Below are 13,633 nucleotides of genomic sequence, written 5' to 3'. Positions count from 1 at the left end.
GCATGAAACTCTTACACTGCTTCCCTAAAGAAAGATGAGGGCAATTATTCACCATTAGTTTATTTGTTCTCTTTAACGCCCTGTGAGGTAGGCAAAAGGAATTAACCGTGTTCATGTGAATGAGAGGAAGCGTCACGGGCAGGAAGGGTCAGCTGCGCGCCTGGGGCCTCATCCAGCTGGGACTGAAATGAAACACGTCTCCTGATTCTCTGCTGGCTGCTCTTTCCGCCATCAACACTGACTCAGATACTCCTCTCAAAACAGGTCAAAGACTTAATGTGCAAATAAGAAGTCCGTAATTTACCGTAATGAAAGGAAAGACACTGATTCGTGACTCGGAGAGTTGGCTGGATTAGGAGCACAGATGAGACCTCAGACAAACCCTCACCTCTGTACACACCCTCAGAACAGGGGTTTCCACAGGGGGCCGGGCAACTGCCCCCCTCCCCCTTAAGTGAAAGAGCTTCTCGTCGTCTCTAGAAGCTTCTAGTGAATGCATTCTTGCCTTGAAAAGCTTTAAGAGGGCTACTGTAAGTACTACTAACCACTGGAGTCAATGTGAAAAGAAATGGGCAGGATATACTCAAAACAGGCCCTACTGAGTTAAAGACGATAAACGAACCACACCAGCCTCACCACACAGGCCCGTGACAGGGCAAAACACCCTCCGGTTAGGCTCTGGTAAAGAGAGGCCCATCAGAAAACAGAAACCAGCTGCCCACACGCCCCTCCAGCTTCACCTGCAGCCCGGTCACCGAGGAGCCCGTGAGGCCACAGATCCGGGCTTCTAACCCAGGCCCCGAACCCAAGCCTCAGGGCTGGGGCAAAGAAGTCTGCACTCTGACACGCTCCTCTAATGAGCCCTACGCTTGCTGAAGCTCAGAAGTCCCGGCTGTGTAAGTCCCGCCACGAAACCATTGATGTTTTCAAGTTACACTTAAAGCCATTTTCAGGAAAATCAGGCATCTCATCTTAACTTTATTCCAATAATAAACAGGATGAGATACACATTAGGAATGTGTTAATACACTGTAAGTTTCTTGAGGGACTTTATTTTAATAAATTAAATTACAAAGAAATTCATTCTCAAATGAGCTTTTAAGAAATAATGAGTTTTTAAAAATTTGTATAACTTTACTAACTTATAATATTAATCATTTAATATAATCAATACTATCTCATTTTTCTTTCACACGCCATGACTCCTCTCCTCACCAGGAGACAAATGCCATAAACAAACAGGCAACCATCAGGCAGAGCCAGGGCAGGACCTCTGTTGCTAAGCTGAGACACTTGGAGATCAATGATAACTTCCGGTTCCAATGATCCCCAATCTTTTTCTGCCCTAAACAAACCTGTCATTCGTGAATGCCAAGGCGGGCATAGTCATAAGTGTTTGAAATACACACACACACACACACACACAACTAGAAACCTTACATTTTAATTTGAAAATAACAGGATATAAAAGATATTTTCTAGACCTTCGGCTATCTCTCTCACATCTCTCCTGCTGCTGCACACTGTTGATACGAGATACATGGCTCCATGGCTCCACCCTTCTGAGTTTCATCAGCTCCAGTGCTGTCATTCAAAACTCCCTTCAGTCATGTAAGATGCATTAAAATTACATGAAAAAAAACATGTAAGTAACTCAAAGTTACGCTACGAGTACCCTGCCCTTCCTCTAGCAGTGAGAAGAGGACTGGACCTGGGCTCCTTTGGCACAGGGCTGGCTGGGACTCACCCGAAGGCGCTGAAACGGGACCATCTCGTCCTCCACACACCACAGTGACAAGCCTGAGACCCAAAGAGCGCCACACGTGTACCGTGTCACAGACCAAGGGAGACTGCAGGTGGATGCACAGTGAAATGCTGGACAGCCCAAACTCACCCACCAGGAAGGCTATTTCTTGTCTCAAAAGAGTATAAAATTTGTTTGAAAAAGGAAAGGAGGACTTCCCTCCCTGCTGGCGCAGTGGTTAAGAATCCACCTGCCGATGCAGGGGACATGGGTTCGAGCCCTGGTCCGGGAAGATCCCACATGCCGCAGAGCAACTAAGCCCGTGCGCCACAACTACTGAGCCTGCGCTCTAGAGCCCACGAGCCACAACTACTGAAGCCCACGTGCCGCAACTACTGAAGCCCTGCGTGCCTAGAGCCCGTGCTCTGCAACAAGAGAAGCCACCGCGATGAGAAGCCCGCACACCGCAACGAAGAGTAGCCCCCGCTCGCCACAACTAGAGAAAGCCCGCGCACAGCAACAAAGACCCAACGCGGCCAAAAATAAATAAATAATATAATATTTTTTATATATATATATACATATATATATATATATATTTATTTATTTATTTATTTATTTAAAAAAACGGAAACCCTCTTCTTTCCAAAGGCTTGCCCTAAAACGAAGAAGTGCTTTGCTTCCCAGGACAGGCTGGCCCGCGGCTGCAGGCAATACAGTGCTGGCTGTGATCGCCACGGCGTGCAAGTACACTTTAGAAGCTGAGTCTCCAGTGAACTGAGTTACACACTTCTTTTCACACTACAGTACAGAAGGATTGGCTCAGACCCCAGACAGAGGAGAAATTCATCATGGTAATGGCCTCCGTCCATTTACCGTGAAGGATTTTTGAATATTAAATTCTCTACATATTATGCATTCAATAAATATGTACATTAAAGATTCTAGCTTTCAAGTTACATGATTCACATAAAAAATCAAATTATTTCAACAAAAAGGTTTAGAAACCAATTTCTACAATACTTTATATGTTTTAATGTTTGTAATGGTGGTAAATTTGCTTCTAATCTATATTTTCACTATCAAAAGCAGAGAAAAGACATACGAAGCAAAGAAATTTCAAGTTTCTGATTTTCAAAACATGACTAGTTTTTTTTTTTTTTTTTGGCTGTGCCACACGGCACGCGGGATCTTAGTTCCCAACCAGGGATTGAACCCATACCACCTGCAGAGGAGTCTTAACCACTAGGCCATCAGGGAAGTCCTGACTAGGATTTTTAAAACAAATTTACTACTCTCAGATAAAGCCATACTCTTAATAATATACACAGATAAACAACTGTAAAGTTAGGCATTAATTTTTTCACTTTGTGAAACTGAGACCATCTAGAATTTTTCTTCTAATATGAAATAAGCTAAGTATAAGTAGTACTTAAAAGTACCTTCTTACAGTGCTTTTTATTAGATCGCCACTTTCCATGTCCTTAAGCTCAATTTCTAAGTCTGTATAACACATACCCTGTGATCATCCGTGTTGTCATAGAAGATATGAGAAACCAAAGGTGTCTCAGAAACCTGGCATTGAAGGCTAAACTGTAGAGAAGCCTAAAAAGGAACAGGGGAAATAAGAAAGAGTTAGCAAATATTCATTCAATATACTTCTTCAAAAAGAAAAAAGCTATAAACTGAAAATAATGTACAATTTAGAAAATGTCTGTATTAACACCACAAATCACTTCCTTCCTACAGCAGGCTGCTTAAGGAGTACAAATGAGAACTAGTCCTTGCACCCCAACTGTGAGAGCCACTGTCTACTGTTACAGAGCTAAGCTGGCCCTGAGCTGTGCCTATGAGACCAACCCCAAAGAGAACCGGGCGGGCCGTTTTAAAGCACAAGTTGAGTTTGCTGCCCCTCTGAGTACGTATCATAACATATTACTACATCACAATATTATGTATTGTTAATATTATTACTACCAATACACATTAAAAATTTAAAAATATTTTAATAATCTTTATATTTATATTTAATAATTTAAAAAATATTTGAATATCTAACTGATTTTAACATCCCCCCTTTAAAACAAACACATAAAAATGTGTTTTTTAATGTTAACTAACATCTCAAAACTAATTTAAATCTAAAAATATATTTTAAAGGCTTTAAAAACCCCTCCTGTATAATATCAATTTGATTAAAAAGGCTAAGGAACTTTGTGGGTAACCAAGTTTAACTTTAAATTAGCTTTACTTAGTATACTGCATTTTTGTAATAGGATGTAATTTTTAGTCACAAAGTTATAATCAGGAGAAAAAACCTGCATAAAACATTTTTACACTCTTTTTAAAAGAGGGTACTATCTAGTATAATTTTAGAAGGGCAGGAGTCAAAAATCAAATTTCAAACTTATGAGACTAAATCACAGTAAAAAAGGTTTAGGATGGTAGGAAAATGCGGTTTTAAGAGAGGGATGTGATCTTACTTTAGAACCATCTCAGAAGAACAAGAAGGTAGAAGAGCAAAGACAAAGCTGGGTAGCAAGCAGAACTGAAGAGCACGAAAGCTTTCCCTATCGTGTTAGAGAAGGCACAAGGAATGATCCCGGAATGAAAACTTGAAGATGAAAGTATTCTGAGGACAGAATTCCGTATTTTTAATACCCATATATCATCTAGTCCTATCTACTTTTTATGGGATGCTGAAATTAACACTGAATCACTGGATTTTCAGGGGAAAGACCTTTGAGACGGTGTCTGACCCCCAAAGTTGTCAAGTCAGCTTATGACGGAGCAAGTAGCAGCCCCCAGGCTCCTGAGGAACTAGAAGAGAGCTCCTCTATCTCCTCAACAGTGCGACCACCAGCCCTGGGGTCTCCTGAGACCACCCCCAGGTCCTTTCCTGAGAAATGGCCATTAACAGTAACTGGACGATCTGACTAAATAAAAGCACTATGCAGTGTGTATCCACAATTCTCTATGGGGTTAATTACCACAGTTACTGTAAACTGTACTGAGTATAATACAAAAATATTTTAATAGACTAAATTTTGCAAAAAAGTGTATTAATTTAAATGCCCATAGTGGAAGAGAAAGGAATAGGGTTTAGATAAATAAGTCACTCTTCAATATAAAAGTCTCAAATTTAATTGCTTATTTTCCTGCATTCAATCAAAAACACCAGATAGATTCTTCAGCATTAGCAATTTCTGAGTCTACAACAGGGATTATGGAGTACTGGTTTTTAAAAATCCAATCCAATTTTAGTGTGGTGCATTATGAGACGTTCAAATGGCATTAAAAGCACAATCATTTAAAAAATAGTGGAAGCATAAAAGAATATGTGAAATTTACCTAGAATCATGAATCTTAGGCTAGAAAGAATCTATTAGATCATTTAGCCCAACCACTCTTCAAGTGTCACGTAGACCAAAAGCAACCTGTTTTCATCAGAAAACAAGGGGACTGTGCTACATCAATTCTAAGGTCTTTTCCAGCTTAAAAATATGATGATTCTACAAAAGTGAGTTATGTTTGTCACAAGTACATACTTAATAAATGGTAACAACACTATACTAATTCATTAGGTTGAGAAATTAAAACAAAAATTATTGTTATAACAAAAAATGGTAAGAACACAATAAATCATAGGAGATCAATTAAATAAACCATGGAAAACAGAATAAAAACCAAGCTATAAAAAACATGAACTTTCAACATGAAGGAATTCTAGAAGGTAATATCTGCTTGCCTTCTTTCTCTTTCATCAAGAAATTAAGGTCTTTTAAAAGTGTACCATCTAGTATAATTTTACTGACACGATTTCTTAAATTCGTGTTAAATATAAATACTAACACTTGGCACCCCAAAGGTCTGAGGAACAACGTACCGTAAGTAGGTGTTTCCTTTGCTCTTTTTTCTTAACAACACCACCACAAGGGAAAAGATCTTTAGCAACATTTCATCCCATCTTCCCAAAAATAATCAGTTAATACCTCAGAATAAATCATCCAGACACGGTGGACAGATGTAAACAAAAATGGGTTCTCCCAATACATTCTCTTACAACACAGTTTTTCACCTACAATTGTAACTAACATCTTTCCACATGAATACATATACATATTTCTGAAACATCACTTTAATGGCTACACATTTCAAAAGTTATATTTCAAGTTAATTGTTTTCAAGTTAATTTTGAAACAACTACAGTTCCTAAATTAATCACTCAATAGGCAATAATAAAACAAATTATTAAACCTTTTTTATAAATTAATAAAGGTTATTTGGGACTTTACTGCTAAAAGGTAAGGAAGTGAAGTATTCTTTACATATACTGGGATATATTAAAAATTACCCATTAAGCTTTATTTAGCTGAGACAACCCTATGAGTTAATTAGTAAAGGACTATTCAAGTTATTAAAGAGAACACAATGGAAGACTCCCGCTCACACACAGGCAGTAAAGGTCATGACAGCAAGGCATTCTCAGAGACTTCCTCTGTATGTAAAGGTGTCACAGGTAAGAGAAATATGACAAGTCACTCACCCAAAGACCATTCTGCTCTTGCAGCACACAAGTGCAAATGTGATACTTTGTGTTTTCCTGCTAAAAGTATCACTTTTTTGGCAAAAGCAATATTAAAATACACATATAAATTTCACCTGTGAATAATGCAAGACTAAAAATAAGCTCCAAATTGCCTTACTGATAATAAAAATTTTAAGACGTATTTCAGCTTGAAGCAACCTAAAACATATTTTCTTCACAAACTAGGAACTAAGAGCGGAAGATAAGCTTCAGACATACAGCTGTGTTAAACTAACATCCCAGTGCTGAAACCATGACCAGGGTAAACAGACAGTTCCCTTTCCCCTGGTAATTAATTTTCTATAAGATGAACCGATTGAAAAAATGTGCCTTCCCTCATATTAGTTTAAATTAAAATGGGAGAAAGCAGTATTCATTACCTTAGATGCCTTCCTTGATATTCCCTTCCCTTTTATTTCTTTCAGGAAAACTTTAAATAACTTTTAAATAGCCTTTGTGTATGCTTTCTCCAAGTTCACTTGTATTTCCTGTGACTTGTCATCCTCAAATGTTTAGAAAATTCTTAGAAGTTTCAAAACTCACTACAAATCATATTCCTAAATTTGACGAAAGCAGGCCTACTTTATTAGTTTGATGCCTCTAACAATAACTGTTGCCAATTCATTTATAATCTATATATGATTTCAAGATAGGCAATAATAAAATCATTGTGTTGAAATGTCAAAAAGCTCACAAATTTTATCTGACCTTCGTAAGAATGCAAATTATAACAATAATCAATAGCTGCTTAAATCTATTGTTTATACCAAAAATATCACTGATAATAAAAGCAAGCATGAAATCATAGGCAAAAATAATAATAATTGTTTCTCTCTGTAGGTACATTCTCAGTATTTTTTCTAAAATACTATAAAAATTTGTTTTTAAAAACATGAACAGTATATAGTACTCCTGGAATACCCATGTAACACAAATTTGCATTTTTCTTCGCTGAAGTCATTTGCACAATCATTCTATCTCAAATTATTAAAGATATGAACTTACAAATCAAGAAGAAAGGGGGTATCCATTATCACATTTACTTAATAGTGCTTAGAAAACAGATGAGGAAACAGCTATACGCTCCCAGGGCACACAACTGTCCAAATCACAATGATTAATAACACAAGACACAATTAAGCTGGCTCATTCTATTAATTTTTGGTAGAAAAATCAAGCACCTGATACAATAAAACCGATTCTGATGGCTCATGAGGTATGAACAAGAGAACTAGAGGAAAATTGTAACACCAACCTTTCTGAGCCTTAAAACTCTACCTTTAAAGTGCTGTTTCAAAGTCTCTAGATGTTAATGAAACAGAAGAGCCAAGCCCCAAAGAATATGCTCGTCCACCCACCTTAAGTATAAACCCAAACTCCTGAAAATCAACTTTTAAGGGAGTACCTACCATAAAATGAAAATTTCACTAGAAGCTGTAATTACAGGTGAAATCTCAGGATATAAACTCAGGAGGGCTTCTGAAAGATGATAACCTTTGCATGACTCTAAGAGACAACGCAGCCAAGAAAAGACAAGAAGGAGGGCAGAGGCGTTTCGGACAGACACCAGCACAGGCAAAAGGAGAGAGGCATGAAATACCTTGGAGGCATAAAGAATAGCAAGAAAGTGAAAGTAATGAAGCGTGGCTGGGGCAAAAAGCCCTAACTGTACGGCTAGAAACGGAGTCAGAGGGGAACCAAACACTGGATTAGGAGAGGGCACTGCACAGCACTAGGCAAGGAGATGCGAGCGCTGCCCTGAGCCGAAGGGATGCACCGCTAGACGCGCAGGCAAGGGAATGAAAAAACGCGGGTTATACTTCTGACAATTCAGTCTGGCAACACAACACGAAGTACGCAGCACTCACATACCACGGTGACAATGCAGACAGGGAACTACGGAGAACCCAAACTCTCAGGCAACGCTGTCCACCAGAACTTTCTGTGATGGTGGAACTGGTCCACACCGTGCTATCCAATGTGGCAGCCACGGGCCACACATGACTACTGAGCACTTGAAATGTGGCTGGTGTGACCGAGGAACTGGGTTTGTACTTTTATGTAATTTTAATTAATTCAAAGTGAAGTGGCCACATTTCACTAGTGGCGGCCCTACAGGACACTGCAGCCCCAGCGTGACCCCCAGGTTCAGGGGAAAGATGCTGAGTTCAATCTCAGGCAGCAGGAAAGGAGCGTGAGGACGGCCCCTGCTAATAAGGGGCTGAATGGGAGTCCGGAGCTCCGGAAAGCAGGTGAAGCCGCCTGTGTGGACGCGATCACCCAGAGAACCCACCGAGCAGAAAGGAACTAAGGAACTGAACAGGAAGAGAAGTCTAAGGTTTAGGAAACAGTGTAACAGAGACAAAGAAGAACCCACAGAAAGCACTGAGAAGGAGAAGCCTGAGACGAAAGGGAAATTCACGAGAATCCCGTGTCTTAAGCAAAACGGCTTCAAGAAGAGGGACGAGGAGGAGGAGGGGCAGACACGGCTCAGGGTCACTGGCGGGCAGCAGACGGCCCCCAGGGAGAAGGGGCGGCAGCGAGCAGCGAGCGAGGCCCTCGTCCAGCGTGGACGACACTTCCCAACAGTGCGGATCCGCCCCACACAACACCAGACCCCTGCCCGCTAAGCCTGATTCTGAGCCAGCCAGGGGTAAAGCTGAGTGCCTGCCGACAGGCTGTCCTCAACTGTCTACTTAAATATCCCACTTTCTAGGCTTAGTTCTCTAGATACTGGGGTAGTGCCTGCTTTTTTCTCCCCTCCCAAATACAACCAGTTAATATTTATTCATATTTAAAATTAGTGAATATGAATTTTAAATCCAAAAATGTATTCAGATTTCCAAGTTCAATGGTAAGATTTACAAATTGTCTTTCATAAAAGGAGATGGCAGTACATTACTTAATTTTTAAAAATTAAACTAATTCCCATAATCCAAAGCTCAAACCACATTAAAAAGTACAGGGTTCAAGTCCACCCTCTCCTCCTCCCTCAACCTCCCCAGCAGAACCAGACGTGTGAGTAATCGCTTCTATGAATTTCTTGTGAACGCTTCCAAGTTTCTTCATGCAAATACAAATACACATTCTTACTTTTTCCACCTTTCAGACACAAAAGATAATTATTCATTGCTCTATATCTTCCTTTGTTTTACTTAAACATATATCTTAGAAATCTTTCCATTATCAATGTAGGAAGGGCCTCCAAATTCCTTTATACATCCTGACAATCAATGTTAAACAGAAATTAAAACCTCAAATCCCAACCCTGAAAATAAGAGGGACTAATATGAGCCTGGGAAGAGTTGAGAGTGAGTTATCAGCCTAGAAATTTAATAATCATCTTTTAAATACCTTAAAAAAAGTTGCAAGTGGTTAAAATCTACAACAGTTAAAATAAGCCTATTTGCTCTTTTATGAGCTATGAAAAACATGCTAAATACTCAAAACCTAATATATTTAGGCCATAAATAAAATTCCTGGAGTGCTTTCTTAGAGGAAATAGGTGCTGTGCTCATAAAATCCAGGCTACATATAAACACCTTCTGGAAGCGGTTCACCGGTGAACCCCAGACCAGGGCAGCGATGCGTCAGACCCGGTCATTACTACCCAAAGCAATGGACTCTGTGCTCCAATAAAAGCAAGGGGCCCAGTGCAGCTGCAAGAGCCTCAGATCTCACATCCTGCTCTGACGCAATTAGCCCACAGAGAGCTCATCACCTAATCGCGGGCTCGCAGTTTCCCTGGCATCTTGCTGCGTCCGACAGTAATAAACGCCAGTGAGCTAGGACAGCACCTAATTAGCTGGCTGCATTAGTGTTTACAAGGCAGCTGCAGGTGATGAGTTCCCTGCGTACAGCTCGCTTCAAGGAACGCTCTCCTAGCAAAAGAAACAGCTCTTTTCATGTTACGGGAAAGCATTTTACAAACAGAGGGGACTCTGTGTGGTCACACGGGCCTCAGGCACCCGCGCGCCTCACACAGGGGGCCCCTCGGTTCCTAGCGGAGCCACTACACTCGGGTTCACTGCGCTCCCCTGAGCACGGTTCTGTTAAACTCTAGGCAACTGCTGTCACTCAAAATAGAGGGACAGGTCACTGTCACATTCATCGGCCACATTTAAATTCCTAGGTTTCTTGTCCCTCTCAAAAGTTCATTTCAAAGTTTTGAAGAACAAAAATTTTTCAGGTACCAAAGTAAACTGTCAAGGGCACTGTGACAAAAAGAGTGCTATGAAAAAGCCTAGAGAGACAAGTAATAGGTTGGTTCTGTCATCCAGGCATGAGTCAGACTTTTTACAGGGGTGGCCAGGACTAAGCTCCCCTCACCCCAGACAGCACACAAGAGGAGCTTCTTGGATTGGTTAACATGCCAAAGGCCAGGGAAAGGACTCAAACAGTATTAGCTGGGTTAGCAAAGAAAAACAAACAAACTTTCATCTTCCATGATGCTGGCTGGAGGGAGGGGATGGCCAGCAGAGGGAGGAGAGACCCCCGGGGACCGAGGCACCCACGCCCAGGAGACTTGCCTGGCCTTGGGCACCATGACGCGGTGCTGCACCATGAGGGTATGGCAGATGGCCGCCATCAGCGTGAAGGCCTCCTCGCTGGCGGAGTCCCTCCAGACCAGGTTTAACAGGGTGTTGGTCTGCTGTTTCGTATCCAACTTTTTCAGACATTCCTCGGTTATGTACGGTACTGACAGTCTACCATCCTCCTAAAACACACCAGATGGGTTAGTCTGAGTTAACCATGTTCTATTAGAACTCAGCTCAACACTACAAAGATAACGTAAAATCTTATTTTCCTTCAACTGAAAATATAAGAAAGGCGTTACCTAAAAATTATCCACATCACAACGAACATATCAATATCTCTACCAAGTCACCCGTTAAAGTAAGTTGAAATCCTCTGGAGATCCAAAGTCATTATCTATGGTAGGTACCAGTTTTGCCCAGCATAACAACACAGGAGCTGTGAACACTCAGTTTTTGCTTACTAATGTGATAATATTTTTAGGCCTTACATTTTAAGAAAAATTTATTTCATATTTTCCAGATTGCATTATACTAAGCATACATGTGTGAAAATGTATTACCATCTGATAAAATTTTAAATTATTTGAGATACCACAGTTTAAGCAAAATAGTCAGAATATTAAAGAACTTAAAAAACATCAAATGAAATACATAAACCTGTTATTTTACAGCTTAACTTCTCTAGAATATCTGATTCACTGACTAAAAGCTGAGCTAATATTCGATGCAGTTTACCTATTTGGGATATTAACCAAAGATATATACTTTTTTCATATATGTACATATATATGAGTATATAAAAATGACTATATATACAACACTGGGTATTACTGACTGTACTGTTTGGAAACCTGGATGAATATAATTTATGTAACTTATAACAGTCTACCAAATAAAACATTGTATTAGAGATGTATCTAATATATACATACATATATATATATATATATATATATATATATCTCTTCACTTAAGATACAAATCGCATTTTGTACAGGCACACCTTGGAGATACTGCAGGTTTGGTTCCAGACCACAGTAAAGCAAACAGCGAAATAAAGTGATTCACATGAATTTCTTGGTTTCCCAGTGCATATGAAAGTTATGTTTACACTCTATCGTAGCCTATTAAATACATAATGCAATAGCATTATGTCTTTAAAAAAAACAATGTACATACCTTAATTTAAAAATGCCTTATTGCTAAAAAATGCTAACCATCACCTGACAACAAAGAACTGCCAAAAGCCTTCAATGTGTAAAAAATGGAACACCTGAGAAGTGCAATAAAATGAGGTATGCTTCTACAAATAAAATTTAAATTTCACAGATTCTCCAGAAGGTTAAGTATTAACAAACTGTCTTCTAAAAACAGAAGTTTTATCTACATTTCATCTACAGGATCCCACTTCTTTTTTTGACCATGCAATAAAATTCACACTTTTTGGTTTGCAGTTCTGAGTTTTGACAGATGCAAGAGTTCCAGCACCCACCAAAACTCTGTTGTGTCTCTTTGTAATCAACCCTGCCCTGGTCTAAGCCCTGGCAACCACTCATCTGTTTCCCCCTGTCCTCCTGTTATGGCTTTTTCATCTCTGCTAAGGGAGCCTCTGTGCCCTTTCACTCGACACCCCCAACTCCCACCCCACACAGCACGAGTCACTCTCAAGTGTATTGCTCTTGGGACTAGACTCGGCATTAACCAAAGAGAAATTTCCTAACCAAAAAAAATATGTATCGAAAACCTAGTACAGCCACACCTCAAGCCATTTCCATTGTGTAATTAAGAGAAAAAGACGTCAGTGGCAAATTGTGTGTATAAGTGACATAAGGCTTTTTATTCCTTGAAAATGCACAGTAGACAACACTCGCTGAGAAGAGGGAGGTAACATGTGACACTGTTCGTAAAATGAGTTTAAGAACCAATCATGGTATTTATCACCTATAAAATTTGCGAAAATTGACCAAAGACATTGTGTGCTGTTCACAAGACGGGGTAAGAAGAAACTTAACCTCATTTTTTCTTGTAGGGGCTGAGGGGAAGGAGGAAAGGGACTGACTGCTAATGGATTTGGGGTTTCTCTGTGGAGTGATGAAGACGCTCTAAAATTAGACAGTGGCGACGGCCGCACGGTTATGTTACTACACGGAAAAGTCGCTGAATTGTGTATTACTCTAAAAGGGTGAATTTCGGGACTTCCCTGGCAGCGCAGGGGTTAGGACTCTGCGTCTCCACTGCAGGCGGCACGGGTTCAACTCCTGGTCGGGGAACTAAGATCCCGCATGCCGTGCAGCCAAAAAAAACCCAATTTTCTAAAACTAAATAGATAAAAATAAAAATATATTTAAAAAATAAAAATAAAAGGGTGAATTTTATGGTGAAGTGTATCTCAATAAAGTTATTTTTTAAAAATTCTTTAAAAAAAGGAAAAGTAGAATAGTGCCTGACACACAGTAAGTGCGCTTCCTGAGAACTAGCAGCTTTTAACCCAGTCATTTCACTCCTAGGAACTATTTCCTGAGTAATGATTCAACTAATACACAGGATGACCCTATTTTACATGAAAAAACCAAACACAAAACTATGTATCTCCACATAACCTTGTACAGACAGACGTAAGGAAAAGGTATGGAAGAACTCGTGTCCAATCACGAGGACGGCTCTCTCTGGGGAAGGGCACGACGGCAGTGCGGGTGAGGGGCCCTTATCTCTACAGCTGAAGGCTTTGCAATAAGAATGTCTTGATGTATTACTTATATAATT

The 13,633-nt window shown here is 39.9% G+C and overlaps 1 protein-coding gene across 4 annotated transcripts in view; it reads right to left on the bottom strand.

The window, feature by feature from the left end:
- The window catches only part of UBE3C (ubiquitin protein ligase E3C), a 118,062-nt gene that overhangs the window by 63,238 nt on the left and 41,191 nt on the right, over positions 1-13,633 (bottom strand). For all 4 annotated transcript variants that reach the window (XM_082398823.1, XM_082398824.1, XM_082398825.1 and 1 more), the window contains 2 exons: positions 10,862-11,049; positions 3,263-3,349 (listed from right to left, as the gene is read on the bottom strand). In XM_082398823.1, coding sequence (XP_082254949.1) covers positions 3,263-3,349; positions 10,862-11,049 — 275 coding nt within the window. The remainder of the gene's footprint in view (positions 1-3,262; positions 3,350-10,861; positions 11,050-13,633) is intronic.

The sequence above is a fragment of the Balaenoptera borealis genome (assembly GCF_965194805.1).
Source record: "Balaenoptera borealis genome assembly, chromosome: 7".
Classification (NCBI taxonomy): Eukaryota; Metazoa; Chordata; class Mammalia; order Artiodactyla; family Balaenopteridae; genus Balaenoptera; species Balaenoptera borealis.
This window is presented reverse-complemented; position numbering and strand designations above follow the sequence as displayed.